The following is a 15,206-nucleotide window of genomic DNA, read 5'->3' as shown; positions in this document are numbered from 1 at the left end:
AACACTGGAAGAAAAGAGAAAAGTGGAAAATGCGTTCTTAAAATCAAAAAACGAAAAAACCAAACCAAACAAACACACTGGCAGAAGGAAGCCCCTTCCGCTGCGCGCAGGCTTGCCTGTATGTCTGGTGCCCTCTGTCCTCGCACGTCGGGGTGCTGCAGGGGCGCGCGTGCCCCTCCCCGCTACCGCGCCGACACTGCCCCTGGCGGTGACTCACGCGAGGCATCCCTTAAATACCGGGAGCGCCCGGCGAGCCGCACTCATGCTGCAGCCTTGAGCCGTCCCTCGTCTTCTTCCACTCCGGCTCCCTCTGGTCGACGGCAGGCGGGCGGGCGCCGAGCTGCTGGTAAGTAGGCGGGCCGGCCTCCTGCCTCCTCCCTCCCTCCCACCGGCCTGGAAGGACCCGGCTATCCCGTCCCTTCTTTTCTGCTGACCCCGCTCCCCAGGGATGAGAGTCCAGAAGGGGCAGGGCTGGCCCGGTTAGGAACCCAGCCAGTGGAGCCTGTGTTGGAGGGGCGCGTGGCCCCACCCCATGCTGCCCAGGCGCCTGCGGCCACAGCCCCTCTCTGCGGATTCTGGACCAGCCTCTGGAACCTCTGGCCCTGACGCAGCCCTGATGTCGACCTGGGATGCGAAGAAGTTTTAGACCTGCAGGATGCATTGCAAGTTGACTAAATTATCACAGCAGTTACCCAGGAGTTTACCTCTTTCAGGATACCAGCTCCACTGGGAGAAGAGTCTCTCTTTTTAAGATTCAGGTTCTTTGAACCAAGGTTCTCTGCCCCAGCATTTACTACAGCAGCCACCAGTGGCCTGTCTTGCGTTTAGGTCTGTCCAGGACAGATGGAGGTTTCCTGGGTTAGAGAGCTGTACTCTCTTCATAGACTGACTTAGAGTTGCTACAAATGCAGCTTTAGCAGCTGTGCCGGTGCCTGGGTTGGATTTGCAGTTTGGAATTCAGCTGTGGGCTCGGGGTTGTTTCAGATTCTAAGTTTGTGTGTGGCTTGGGCGGCCCCATTCTGGCAGCTTTCCCCTCTGGCCAATTAGACCATGGGGCTTGGCTGCCTTAGCTGCTGGCTGTGGACAGGCAGAGTCAGGGCCGGAGATGGCTTCACCATAAGGGGAATTTGTATTTAAAACTGTGACCGTTGTACCTTGACCAGCTCCCCAGCTCAAAGGCAGAGACAGGAGCAGGGCCAAGGAACCAACTGTGGAAAAGCCGAACTTTTCTAGAGTTTCTAACCCATGCCAAGGGTGAGAGAGCCCATCTACCTCCAGGGTCAAAGGTGTGGCCTCAGGGCAGGTTGCGACTCTCTCCTGTGACACAACATCATTCAGGCTGAAGGTGCTGGATGTCCATCTGTCACTCTCTAGCTTCTCCTTTAGGATCGTATCACAGTATTTCAGCCAGTGTTGGTGCCACTGATTTCTGCCATTTAGAAATTCTCTAATGCCTGTCACTTCTTACATTCTGCCTTGATTGAACATCTGGGGTACATCCAGGACCAGGCAGTCCCATTTGCCTGTGGTCTTGAGTCAGCAGGGCAGATTCTGCAGAAAGGAGACAAGTACGTGATCAAGGTCAGGGCCGGGGATGGGTTCTAAAGAGACTTTGCAGAAAGAAGACAGCAGGCTCTCCCAGGGCTGGGCACACTACCTGGACAGTGTGCCTCATGATAGGGTTCAGGGGATCATCAATGGGGCTCAATAAATGGAGGGCGTGGTGGGGCGCAAGTGGGGGTAGATCCAGATGTGGAAGAGGAAGGGGACCTGAGAGAGAAGCTGTTCCAACTTGGTCCTGCCGCCGTTCCCTGACAAACACTCCGAGGGCTGTGATTACACATGGCAATTTGTGTCCCTAAATCCTGGCCTCAAAAGCTTGACTTCAGCTGCGGGTTTCACTGTCCCCTTGGGCTTCTGGGACCTAAGATTTAGGAATCTCTTTCAAGATGCTTTGATGGGGGGGGCCGATCCTTTTCTATCTGAGTTGGGCCCCCCAGGTGTGGTCCTGAGAAGGGGGCTGTAGCCCATGGCTTTAAAGTAAGAGCCCCAAGTGGGGGCATCTCCCTGCTCTGCTGGCAAGTTTGTCAGTATCTCCTGCCATTTCCGCCCAGCTAATTACAGCCCTGTTCTGGCCTCTGCAGGAAACCCTACCTCCCCAAACCCTGGGGTTGGAAAGGACTTGCTTTTTCTTACTCATTTTCTTTTTTAAACAAATGAACCCTATTTTGACTTCGATGGGCCCAGGAAAGATGGAGTCAACCATGGGGCATAGGCGGGGTTGGGGAGGGTGACCCCGCTTCTCTTGGGGCTTCAGGATGTGTTTCGGGTAGAGCTTTCCTCATGGAAAGAGCCCTGAACCGGGCTGGATGTTGAAATGCTGGGATCAGCCGCTTCTGTGACCTCTTCCGTTCCTTCCCTTCACTCCTTCAGGCAGCTCAGGTGCAATTGAGAAAACATGAGCATCAGAGCAGCCTCGAGGTAGAACATCCCTGAAACCATGCATGCTGGGATTTGGGAGAGGCACTCGAGCTTGACTCATCATGCTGGGCAGCTGCAGGGCGGATTGTAGATGAGCCCTCATTTTAGGATGGAGAGAGGGAAGCCACCTCTTGCCCGCTTCCAGGCACTGCCAGATGTATGGTTGACAAGGTCCTGAAGACTCATGATGGGGTTCGGGGGGTCCCCAAGCTCTACGGTTAGGTAGAGGCCTGATCTGGGTATCTGGAATCTTCCGCTGACTGTCTGCGATGCCAGTCCTCCCTCTGGACCCCTTCGTTTTTCCAGTTACAAAAGGACCAGATGGTCAGACCAGGATGTCTAAGGCCCTGGGCCTCAAGTGCTGCTCAGGGAGCAGCCTCTGCTGCTGCTCAACTTAGCACAAACCCCAGATGTCTGACAAGGATGGAGAAAAGGCCACTGAAGGAAATAGTGATAGAGGGGCTGGACCAGGTCTATGGCCTGACCTTCAGCTTCCTCGATCCAGGGTACAGTCTTGCTGCCTTGACAGTAAATGACATGGGTCAGGAACGTGGCGTCCCAGGTGGTCTAGGCCTCAACTGATGCTTCCGAGGGTGGGCTGTGGACCCCTGCATCTGAGTCACTTGAGGAATGTGTTCAACATGCAGGGTCCTGGGCCACCACCCGCCCCCACCCCTCCCCAACTCTCAACCCGGGGATCAGAATCTCTGTGAGTGGAGCCTCCAGAGATTCTGATTTTATTTAATAGCAGGATGAATAATACTTGTTTGGGGTTAAGACCAAGTCCGAGTGCTTTACATGCATTAACTCATTGAATCCTCACTGCTGCAGTTCTGTGAGGTCTGTTTTATTAAGCAAGCTTCCCAGGCACTTCCAGGTGATGTTTAGGTACTGATGGTTGGCAGGTGGCGGATGGTGGTTACCCCTTTTCAGCGAGTGGGGGAGGTAGGGATGCACTGAGCCTCTTAGTCAGACAATGAACTTGGGACCCATTGGACCGCAGACAGAATGGTGTTTGATTGAGGCGGACACTGGCCGTGTGTGGGGGAGACACCACAGTGCCGGCCTGGCATCTCCCTCAGTGGATGGGGCAGCATCTCAGTGCAGAGGAGGCCTGCTCTGTGTGCGGACAGCACAGGTCAGGGCAGGAGAACTGCTGTCCGGGCCTTGGTTTCCCTGGGTGCACTGGGAGGGGGCGGGACCAGAGGCTCCCTAAGGCTCCTCTCAGCTTTCCCATCCATGAAATGGCTATTGGCCACGCGAAGATGAGCTGATGAACAAGCAGGGGTTGCTCTGCCTGGAAAACTTTTGAAACAAGATGGGCCTGAGACCATGGGAATAAGGTCCTCAAGCCTCGGTATGGAGGTGACACTGCTGGCGGTTCCACGTGACCTACAGGGAACAGTGGGGATGGCGGGGCTTCAGGCCAAATCTCCTTTCTGTCTCTGGTAAGATGTCAGTGCTGCCGAGAGCCCTTGGGAGTCTTTACGGGAGGGGAAACTGAGGCCTGGAGAATTTACCTAAACTCACACTCCAGCTTAGCATTCAGACAGTGTAGCACCTTTGTCTCCGAGGTGCCTTCCAGAAGCTTTGCTCCGTGGCATTGAAGTAAGAAGGCGTCTCCTCCCAGGAAACCTCGTGTTTAGGGACTGGGAATGATGGTATTAAACCCAAAGTCCCAACCCACCAACCGACAAAGCCCAGGGCTTCGAGGCTAATTATGTGTTTGCCCGTGAGTCACAGGCAGTTCTTGCCAAAGAGATCCGGAGCCAGAGTGCCTGGTCTGAGTGCTTCCAGTCCTGGGGAGGGACTGCATCAGAGTGTCCAGGTGAGCTGTCTGTCTGTCCTGCTGTGTGTCTGCCGGCTCGATGAACTCTCTGGGCCAGCGACAGACGCCAGGCTGCGCCCTCTCCCAGGACAGGGGCCGGACCAAGTCGCTGCAGTGACTGAGGACGCGTCAGACCGCCTGGAGGAGGAGGGTGTAATTAGGGCAGCTTCGTGGGTCTTTAACTGGCATTTGTCACCGCTGCCAAGCGGCACTAGGCAGCGTGGGCTATTAGGCTGCTGTGTGCTGGGCTCTTGAGGGCCTCGGGCCACCGTATATGCCTGCCACACTTGCTAGAAGTTCAAGGGCCCGGCTGGCTCCCCAGCCCTGCTTCTGCGGCCCCTCCCTCCCCCACAGGCTCTGCAACTAGGCTTGAGAGGGGCTCTCTGGAGGGCCTTTCGAGCCATCAGTGCCAGCTGTGGCAGTGACAAGTGCTGGAAAGTAGGAAACCAGTGCATGTGGTGCTGGGATGGGCTCTGCAGGCGTGAGAATATATAAAAAGGAAAATCTGCAAATTCTTGCAATATTTGTCAAGCTGAGTGTGGTCCATTTGAAACAACAGTGGCTCTGTTCCCATAAGGGATTCATCTTCTTCCTTCTCCTCTTTCCAGGCCATGAGGCACACTCCCCTGGCCCTGGGCCCTGCCTGGGGCTGGCTTGATGCCCCCTCCCCAGCTGGGGAGTGCAAACTTGGAGAGGCCTGAGATGGGTCTTCAGAGGGTATTTTGCCCCACACCCTCATGATAGAAGGGGGAACTTGACAGAGACTGTCCTGGGATTGCCAGGTCATGGGCACTTTTGTCTCTAATACTTGGGTACCACATCATTGGGAAGCATTCTGGCATTAGAATATACATTAAAAATAAGTCCTAAATGGCTCATCACCAGGAGCCATCCTTCAGCTTTGGTAAGTCCATCCAGGGGTTAGATCTCTCTCGCGCAAATAAATCAAGGGGGTGGGCGAATGCCCACACCTGTCGCCACAAACCCCCTGGGAACACAGGCACCATTGTCCAGGTAGATGGATCTCATATCCTTGCTCCAGGACTCAGCCTTAGACTCCTAAAATCCTAGGGATGGACAGGACATCAGTTGTCATCTAATCTGATAGCCTGACAGGTAGAGGAAGCCTCTCTCCAGCTTCCTTACCAAGTAGTTGCTCAGTTTCAGATGCTCATTTCTGACATCATAAATTTCAGTGATGGGGAGCTTACTACCTCAGGCGGCTGTCCATTCTGATTTGGACACGCTCTCTTTGGTAGTGAACCGAAGCTTCTGTACACTAGTTTTGACCTTGGGAGCCACACTGAGTAAGGCTGCTTTCTTTATCCCAGAGCCGGCCTTCCTCTGTGCTAAGACCACACTTGCAGGCTCTCCACATCTTCTCTCCTTCTGGCTGTTCATCTACAGTTCCTTCAATGGATGCGCAGATGCTCTGGTTTCTGCATCTGGTTACCATTCTCTAGAAGGCCTTCAAGAGCCCCTTTTGTCATTGACTTTCTTGAAATTCAGGGTGAAACTGAGAATAGCATTATGGATGTAGACCCATAAGGGTGGTGTGGAGTAAGACTATCACCTCCCCTCCCTTCCTTCCTTCCTTCCTTCCTTCCTTCCTTCCTTCCTTCCTTCCTTCCTTCCTTCCTTCCTTTCTTTCTTTCTTTCTTTCTTTCTTTCTTTCTTTCTTTCTTTCTTTCTTTCTTTCCTTCCTTCCTTCCTTCCTTCCTTCTTTCCTTTTTTCCTTCTTCCTTTCCTTCTTTCTTACTTCCTTTCTTTCTCTCTCTCTTTCTTTCCTTCCTTCCTTCCTTCTTTCCTTTTTTCCTTCTTCCTTCCATTTCTTTTTCCCTTTCTTTCTTTCTTTCTTTCTTTCTCTCTCTCTCTCCCTTCCTTCCTTTTTCTTTCTTTCTTTCTTTCTTTCTTTCTTTCTTTCTTTCTTTCTTTCTTTCCTTCCTTCTTTCCTTTTTTCCTTCTTCCTTTCCTTCTTTCTTCCTTTCCTTTCTTTCTCTCTTTCTTTCTTTCTCTCTCTCTCTCCCTTCCATCCTTCCTTCCTTCCTTTCTCTTTCTTTCTTTCTTTCTTTCTTTCTTTCTTTCTTTCTTTCTTTCTTTCTTTCTTTCTCTCTCTCTCTCCCTTCCATTCTTCCTTCCTTCCTTTCTCTTTCTTTCTTTCTTTCTTTTTCTTCCTTCCTTCCTTCCTTCTTTTTAGTTTTTTCGTTTTCTGCAGCACCTAGGTGTTCTCAGGCTGGGGGTCAAATCAGAGCTATAGCTGCTGCCCTGTACCACAGCCACAGCAATGCCAGATCTGAGCCGCATCATCGTCAACTTACACCACGGCTCATGGCAACACCGGATCCTTAACCCACTGATTGAGGCCAGGGATCGAACCTGTATCCTCTTGGATTCTAGTTGGGTTCATTACTACTGAGCCAAAATGGGAACTCCCACACTATCACTTCTTTTGTTCCACACTTGATACTTCTATTAATGCAATCTAAGATCACATTAGCTTGTGGGAGCAGTCTCCTTTCTTTGTTACCATCAATAAAAAGCCCTAAGCCTTTCTCTGGGGATGGATGGTAAGTCACTTTTTCTGTGTCCCCTGTCTGGGCTGTTCATTTTATGCTCTCAAGTTCAGGTCTGACATTTGTCTATACAAGTTCATCCTTTTAGATGTGTGCATAGCTTAATCTGGTCCCCTTCCTTTGCATTCAGACTCCATCGGTCAAGTTGTTATTTTTCTTTCATTTCTCCGCAGTTCTACATTCTTACTTGAGTCTTTGATGTGAAAGTACAGCAGGTCAGGACTTGGATGGACCATGAATAAGGGAATGATCAAGATCTGGGTGGGTGGGGGGTGAACTTGGGTTCTCTCCTCAGAGTAAGCTTGCTGGGGAGGCAGGGAAAGGGTGCACTGAGTTGAGACCAGGTTGGGCAGCCTGGATGATTCTGGGTTATGGGCCAGACTCAGGACGCCCTGGGTTCAGAAGAACAAAGAGAGGCCAGAGAAATACCTTCTCCACCCAGCCAGTTTGTGTCTTATAAGCCATCATTGGACATTCCTTCCTCTGACTCAGGACTTTTGCTCATTAAAAGGAGAGACACTGAATTAACACTCAAGTTCTCATCTAGGAATCTGGAGATCCGGGCTTTAAGCTCTGAGCCTCAGTTTTCCTGCTTTCTGCATCCCTATAAAATGACAGGAAAGTATGACCAGACGTTCTTAACCCTTCGGAGTTAGGGACCCCTTTAAAGTTACGGACGCTCTATATGTACACAGAAATTCTGAGTCCCTTAGCTAAGAATGCCAGGAGAAAAAGCACTTAGAGGCCTTCCTGCATCCAGGGGTCCACAAGGGCTGCGATGCGGATGAGCATGACACCTGTTCACACATTTGCTCAGCGCTGCACAGAACACCCTCACAGCCCTTCTCCCATGTGCTCAGGCGGAAGTTACCACCCTCACTTAAGGAAGCTCAGCCTGGAGGCCTCAAGCTTGATTCGAGATCAAACAGCTAGTTCATGGTCCTTACATGATCTGGTAGGGCCCAGTCCCCACCTGACACCCCATGTCCCCACCATCTATACGTTTTATAGACCTGACCTCAAACACCAATGCTTTCATGACTTTGGCTCCATGCCCAGATCAGCACCGTGTCTGTGGGCGCATGGGGACCTACCACCTTTCAGTTCCACGTACATCCTCATTGTCCTGGGACTTACTCCAGGTCACTCAATGTTTCTTCTGAGAACTGGGACTAGTACCCAGAAGGCAGATCCCAGACATGGGCTGACCCACAGCAGTGCCTTCCAGTGAGACAGGAGGTGGTGCAGCTAATTTCCTTTCATTGGAAAGGTGCTTTGGATTAAACCTAGATGAAGCATCCATGAAAGGGTTAACATGGGGCGGTGGGGGGCAGTGGGGGGGGGGGCTGCAGGTTGGTGGTGGCAGCAATGGGCCTGGGCTGGCCAGAGAGGAGAAGCTGAGCTTCCCTGCAGCCTTTCCCACCAGATCTCAGTGGGGTCCCACCTCTGCTGGCTGCTGCTGCTGCTCCGCGCAGCAGGCCTCCGTGTTGGTAGCTTTAGCATCTTCCCCCAGGTTCTGGCCCTGTGTATTTCTCCTTTCCTAGCTGCTCCTCCCAAGGAAGCTGTGTTCAATCAGCAAGTCTAGGTGCTATGAGGGACACAGGGATGGATAAGATACTGTTCCTGGAGTTCCTGCTGTGGCTCAGTGGTTAACGAATCCGACTAAGAACCATGAGGTGGCGGGTTTGATCCCTGGCCTCGCTCAGTGGGTTAAGGATCCAGTGTTGCCATGAGCTGTGATGTAGGTCACAGATGTGGCTCGGATCTGGCATTGCTGTGGCTCTGGCGTAGACTGGTGGCTACAGCTCTGATTCGACCCCTAGCCTGGGAATCTCCATATGCCGGGGGGGTGGGGGGGGGAGCGGCCCTATAAAAGGCAAAAAAAAAAAAAAAAAAAAAAAAAAGAGAGAGAGAGAGAGACTGTTCCTGACTTGAGGGACTCATAGGGCTGGGACATGATGCCCTCGCCAACCTATTGGCTACTGAAGGAGATGGATGGGAACACAGTGCATGCCGTCTGTGGCCGCTGTGGCCTGGGCCACGGAGGCGGTTGGGAAGACCACCTGCATGGGAGGATAACTAATGCACACTCATGGAAGCCAGGAAAGCCTCCCAGAGGTGATTGCCTTTGCGCTAGACTTAGGCATGTGGGAGAGCTTTGGATGAGGATGACGAGCCCTTGAGGTGGCAAGAATGGCTTGGGCAAAAGCAGAGAAGTAGGCAGACATGGGGGAAGGCGAAGGGGCTTGCAGAGCAGACCGCAGGGAGCATGAGGTGAGTAGGTGGTGATGGGCTTCAAAGGCAAGCCAGGGTCTGGTGCCCAAGGCTGGCGTTGGCTTACAGACAGCGGCAGTGTCGGTGAGGCAGCCCTGACCGTGTGCTCTCTCTCCTTTTTCAGAGGCCATGCCACTGAAACATTATCTCCTTTTGCTGGTGGGCTGCCAAGTCTGGGCTGCGGGCTTGGCCTACTATGGCTGCCCTAGTGAATGTACCTGCTCCAGGGCCTCCCAGGTGGAGTGCATCGGGGCACGCATCGTGGCGGTGCCCACCCCGCTGCCCTGGAACGCCATGAGCCTGCAGATCCTGAACACGCACATCACCGAGCTCAACGAGTCTCCGTTCCTCAACATCTCAGCCCTGATCGCCCTGAGGATTGAGAAGAACGAGCTGTCCCACATCATGCCCGGGGCCTTCCGCAACCTGGGCTCGCTGCGCTACCTCAGCCTCGCCAACAACAAGCTTCAGGTCCTGCCCGTTGGCCTCTTCCAGGGCCTGGACAACCTCGAGTCCCTCCTTCTGTCCAGCAACCAGCTGGTGCAGATCCAGCCGGCCCACTTCTCCCAGTTCAGCAACCTCAAGGAGCTGCAGCTGCATGGCAACCACCTGGAGTACATCCCTGATGGGGTCTTTGACCACCTGGTGGGTCTCACCAAGCTCAACCTGGGCAAGAATAGCCTCACCCACCTCTCACCCAGGGTCTTCCAGCGCCTGGGGAACCTCCAGGTCCTCCGGCTGTATGAGAACAGGCTCTCGGACCTCCCCATGGGCTGTTTTGATGGGCTTGGCAACCTCCAGGAGCTGGCCCTGCAGCAGAACCAGATTGGCATGCTGCCCCCCGGCCTCTTCCACAACAACCGGAACCTCCAGAGGCTCTACCTGTCCAACAACCACATCTCCCAGCTGCCCCCCGGCATCTTCATGCAGCTGCCCCAGCTCAACAGGCTCACGCTCTTCGGGAATTCCCTGAAGGAGCTCTCCCCAGGCATCTTTGGACCCATGCACAACCTGCGAGAGCTTTGGCTTTACGACAACCACATCACCTCCCTCCCGGACAATGTCTTCAGCAGCCTTCGCCAGTTGCAGGTCCTGATCCTCAGCCGCAACCAGATCAGCTACATCTCCCCCGATGCCTTCAATGGGCTGGTGGAGCTGCAGGAGCTGTCGCTCCACACCAACGCGCTGCAGGAGCTGGACGGGAACGTCTTCCGCATGTTAACCAACCTGCAGAACATCTCCCTGCAGAACAACCGCCTCAGACAGCTCCCGGGGAACATCTTCGCCAATGTCAACGACCTCATGACCATCCAGCTGCAGAACAACCAGCTGGAGAACCTGCCCTTGGGCATCTTTGATCACCTGGGGAAGCTGTGCGAGCTGCGGCTCTATGACAACCCCTGGAGGTGTGACTCAGACATCCTTCCGCTCCACAATTGGCTTCTGCTTAACAGGGCCCGGCTGGGGACGGACACCCTCCCGGTGTGTTTCAGCCCAGCCAGTGTCCGAGGCCAGTCCCTCATCATCATCAGCATCAGTGTCGCTATCCCCAGTGTCCAGGGCCCAGTGACCCCCGAGGTGCCCAGCCACCCAGACACATCGCAGTACCCGGACACATCCAGCTACACTGACACCACCTCCGTCTCCTCCGCCACTGACTTCACCAGCACCATGTCAGACTACACTGATCTGACCACCATTGGGGTCACGGATTCCCGGAGCATGACCCCAGCCCAGAGAGGGCTGGCCATTGCCGCCATTGTCATTGGCATCATTGCCCTGGCCTGTTCCCTGGCTGCCTGCATCTGCTGCTGCTGCTGCAAGAAGAGGAGCCATGCCGTTCTGATGCAGATGAAGGCACCCAATGAGTGTTAGAGAGGCAGGCTGGAGGCAGGGCTGGGGAATGGTGGGACCACCAGAGAATCCAGGACTTCATCACTCCATCCCTCGGCCCATAGAGCCATCCCTTGTTCTTCTCTCTGGTCCCCGAGCAAAAGACACCCCCACCTTTTCCTGACCTGCCTGGTTCTCCTTTAGAAGAGGTTCTTGCAGAATCTCCTTACCATTAGGAAGATTGGACTGGCCTTGGCTAAAACCTTGCAGGGTTTCCAATTCACACCCCTGGGCTTCCTCCAAGAAGGCCTCTCCTCCAAAGCCTCACCAGCTCTCCTCCAAGAACCACCTTCCCTGTACCCGCACCCCTGCCAGTCTCTATAGACACAATTATGACACACCTGTCCATTTTGTGGGAATAGTTCTCCACCGGGACCACCCCTCTCCTAAGTATGATGTAAATTGACCTCCCCTCTTTCTTCCTCTTGTTTGTGGCATAGCTCTACCCTGTCCCATCAAATAAAAGGTCTCCTTTCATTTCTTGCTCCTGAAGGCAAGGGGACGTCTCTCCTCAAAGAAGGCTTCAAACCATTCAGCTGATCTCTTAAGAACTGCCAAATGCCCCGGCTTTCAGGATGCTATGAAAGAGAGAAGGGAAAAAAGAGGCTGCTCAGCTCCTGGAGGTAGTGCCATCATCAACGTCTCTCTTGCGTTTTTTTTTTTTTTTTTTTTTTTTAATCTGGAAAAGGAAGACAGGCACTGGTACAACAGGTTCAGCCTCTTAGAGAATGATATTCCCAAACTGCAGCAGATTTGATTTGTAAATTTTAGCCCTTTAAGGAATAAAGTTGTGTAGAAATTCTGACTCCCTAAAAACATTAAAATCAGTCTACTGGTACTGGGTGGGGAAAGCAAGGGGGATCCTTGTGTTCACTCCCAGAGTTTTTCTCTTTTAACTTTGGTTGGTTTTTTTGTTTTTTTGTTTTGTTTTGTTTTGTTTTGTTTTTGATTTTTTTCCATTATAGCTGGTTTACAGTGTTCTGTCAATTTTCTAGTGTACAGCAGGGTGACCCAATCACACATACACATGTACATTCCTTTTAACTTTGTATGGCAGAAAAGTGGGAGCACGATAGTATATGGTTTGATGGATTTGCGCAAACTGTACACAGCCATGTAATCGGCACCCTGTTTAAGAAACAAGACATCGCCAGGATCCTCCATCCCAACCTTTTACTGGAGAAGATTGGAGTTTGTGGAGGTGGCATGGACTTACGTGGGAACTGGCTCCCCATGAATCAGGATGGGACCCTCCCTGCCCTTCCTACCCTGACACCCCAGCCAGCCTTTGAAAAGGCCCAGCTGCCAAGGCTGGAGGAGGAGACATGCATACATTCTGGCCTGGACAGGGGGTTGAATTGAATACCAGACCTTTAGGTCCTCAGACTTGCCAGGTCAGAAGCATCTCAACTAGAGAAGTCCATGCAACCACACACCAGAGCCTTGCAACAAGCTGTCTGTTGCTCACTGGAGAGTCATCTGCCTGGGCCTTTTATGGGCATGATGTGTCTATATCTGTTTTTGATTTTCACTCTCCATTTGGGGGAAGTGAAATAGCTCAGAGATGAGATCGTTTAATTGGACAGCCAAGTGTAAGGGAACCCAGCAAACCCTCTAATGTCATGGTAAAACATCACAATCAGCTAGAAACTGAACGTCAGCATTCTCAGATGCAGCGGGCAGCATCAGGGTATGTAGAGAGTTCACCCTGGATCAAGGCCCTCTCCGCAGCTCCTCCCTGGCTGTGGTCCAGGTCCACGTGTTGAGTTCTTTGGTCCAGAGTTGTAGTCACACGAACACCTGCCCTTGCTTCCCTTCCTGCTGCATATCTATTTACCCTGGTAAAGAAAGTACACCAATGACAATGCATGTCTTTAGACAACTGGTCTACCAGTTCAGATGTAGAAGCAGTGAGATGGGGAATTTTAGGTGTCTGTGTCTGTCCAGGAAAGAGCTTCAGCCAACACATAGGAATTTGGAAATCTCCTGTCAATCCTGACTGGCCCTTACTAGTTCCCTCTGGCCCAGGAAACAAATAACAAATCCCCGGGGCCTTAACACCCGTGATGCTGATGGTCCTGCACAAAGAGTCCAAAACGGTTGTGTGTAAGAACTTGTGCATTTTATAGTTTTTACTCTCTGTCCCAAGGAATCTGGGAGAGAAGGGGCCTGTTAGGGGTGAAAGGCATCATCTCCCCAAGGGAAATCTGGGTCTGTCTCCAAAACGTTTTCAAAATATTTATAGCAACTGGCGGACGTGTACCAAGGCTTGCCAGGATCCAAAAGGAAGTGAGCCCAGAGCTTCATGGGTATCATTCCACAGGGGGTGTCCTGTCTCCTTAATCCAGAGGCCCAAAGGTGAGCCTGGCCCGCTCTCCTCCAGTCAGGAAGCATGGTTTGGCCCTGCATTCCTCCAAGGTGCTGCTTGTGGGGAGGCTCCTGCATCACATTGTGTGAGGGGACAGGGGGGTCAAGGGTGGCAGAGAGAGGAGGAAGGAGTCCTCTTCATCCTGTGTGCCCTGCCAATCTGAACCCAGAACTCCTGGGTATCGATGGCCTTGGCCAGGACCTTGGAAAGGCTTCTTTTCTGGCCTAGGTACCAACATGTGTCTCCAGCCAAAGGCTGGTTGGAGGGCAGCTGTCCTCAGATGACTCACCCCAGGAGCATCCTGGGTGGGGGTGGGGGAGCCTTTACCTCATCTTCTGAGCTGGCCTGTTCCTTTCTCCCATCAGAATGGGCCAGAGAGAACTGCTGGGCTGCCTCTTCTTTGGCAGGGCTTTTGGTCTCTCTGAACCACATTGTTTGGGCAGGAGCCAGAAAAGGTGGGTGGAGTTTCCTTGCCCATAGGATGATGTGCTTGCCCATTTCTTATGGCTGGAGTTAGCTCTTTGGTCCCCCAGAAGTTGAGTTCATTTTCCCCTTTTGCTCACTGGCTTCTAGCTCTCCTTGCTTCCACTGGGAGTGGACGGTCAGTGTTGGAGGAAAGATAATAAAAGCCAGTTTAGGGAGTTCCCTGGTGGCTCAGCAGGTTAAGGACCTGGCGTTGTCACTGCTATGGCTCAGGTTTGATCCCTAGCCCTGGAACTTCTCATGCCATGGGTGCAGCAAAAAAAAAAAAAAAAAAAAGAAAGAACCACTGTTTTTAAAAAATGCTTGTTGTGCATAGGTGACCTTCAAAGCACTTAGCAGGCATGTTCTTTTTAACGCTTACAACTCCTTTGTGCATGAGTGGTACCCTTACCTATCCCCTTGTGAGAGGGTTGAAAACCTCTTGTTCTTCTGCAACGTTGTTCAATAGGCTGTGGGTTTTCGTCTCTCTTCAAACTTTGTACAAGACCTTGTGGCCTGTCCTGGGCTTTCATCATTAAACCAAAGATAATGCGAGTTATTTTCTGTTGCTCCCCATATCTGTAGCCATTGGAACCTCACCTGGTACTGTGTGGATCCAGAGCTTCCTAAACATAGGAAACAAATTAAACTCATCCATCCATTAAAGAAAACCTAGCTTCTTTCCGGGGAACTGTTGGGTTATATATATCTTGTTCCTCCTCATTAGAAATGAAAGGCACCACACAGTGCTCAGACCTCTTCGGGGCAACAACACGATTGTCACCATCTTTCAGCTGTCATTGTCGTGCAGCGCCAGGAAATATTTCCAAACTCAGGAAGCTTTTGGAGGACAAACAGCTAGAGAGAGCTAGATAACGAAAGTTGCTAAACAGACGTGGGCATTAGGCCAGGCTTTAGCTATGAATTACGCAGAACTGAACCGGGGTTGCTGGGGAGGCGGTGGTGGTCTTGGGGAGGAGGCTGTTGCTGTGGTTCAGAGAGGGTGGGTGGGGGGACTCCTCCAGGCTAACCTCCTCCCCTCCAAGGTTTGACCAGCACCTAAGGAGAGATTGTTCTCACCAGCCGGTTGTTGCCTTCGTGCTGCTGTCAAAAAGTAGATTTTGCCTCATTTAGAGAATCATTGCAAATGGTCCCAGGTGCTAGGCGACGCATTTAGAGCTTTCTAGGCCCCCTGGGGTTTTATAGAGTGTGAGCCCTGGTGGGCCAGGTCGGGGGTCCGTCTTTGCTGGATGCTGCTTGTAACAGATTTGGTGTACAGAATCAACAATAAATGGTATACACAGGACATATGCGAGCTCTCTGTGTG

The 15,206-nt window shown here is 52.2% G+C and overlaps 1 protein-coding gene across 1 annotated transcript; it reads left to right on the top strand.

Moving 5' to 3' along the window:
• The first annotated feature begins 258 nt into the window (after positions 1–258).
• LRRC15 (leucine rich repeat containing 15) lies at positions 259–14,424 on the top strand. Its single transcript, XM_021070067.2, has 2 exons — positions 259–346; positions 9,281–14,424. The coding sequence occupies exon 2, from the start codon at positions 9,286–9,288 to the stop codon at positions 11,029–11,031; it is 1,746 nt and encodes a 581-aa protein (XP_020925726.2). The 5' UTR covers positions 259–346; positions 9,281–9,285; the 3' UTR covers positions 11,032–14,424.
• Positions 14,425–15,206: the final 782 nt, after the last annotated feature.

Source organism: Sus scrofa, chromosome 13 (assembly GCF_054392235.1).
Source record: "Sus scrofa isolate SSC_HxYL_T2T_F1_AM1 chromosome 13, Sscrofa_HxYL_maternal_Yorkshire_Landrace_v2.0, whole genome shotgun sequence".
Lineage (NCBI taxonomy): Eukaryota > Metazoa > Chordata > Mammalia > Artiodactyla > Suidae > Sus > Sus scrofa.
The sequence above is the reverse complement of the archived record's forward strand: the minus strand, read 5'-3'. Positions and strand labels throughout refer to the sequence as shown.

Coding starts and splice junctions, on each gene's coding strand:
- LRRC15 (XM_021070067.2), top strand. CDS start 9,286: ATGCCACTGAAACATTATCTCCTTTTGCTGGTGGGCTGCCAAGTCTGG.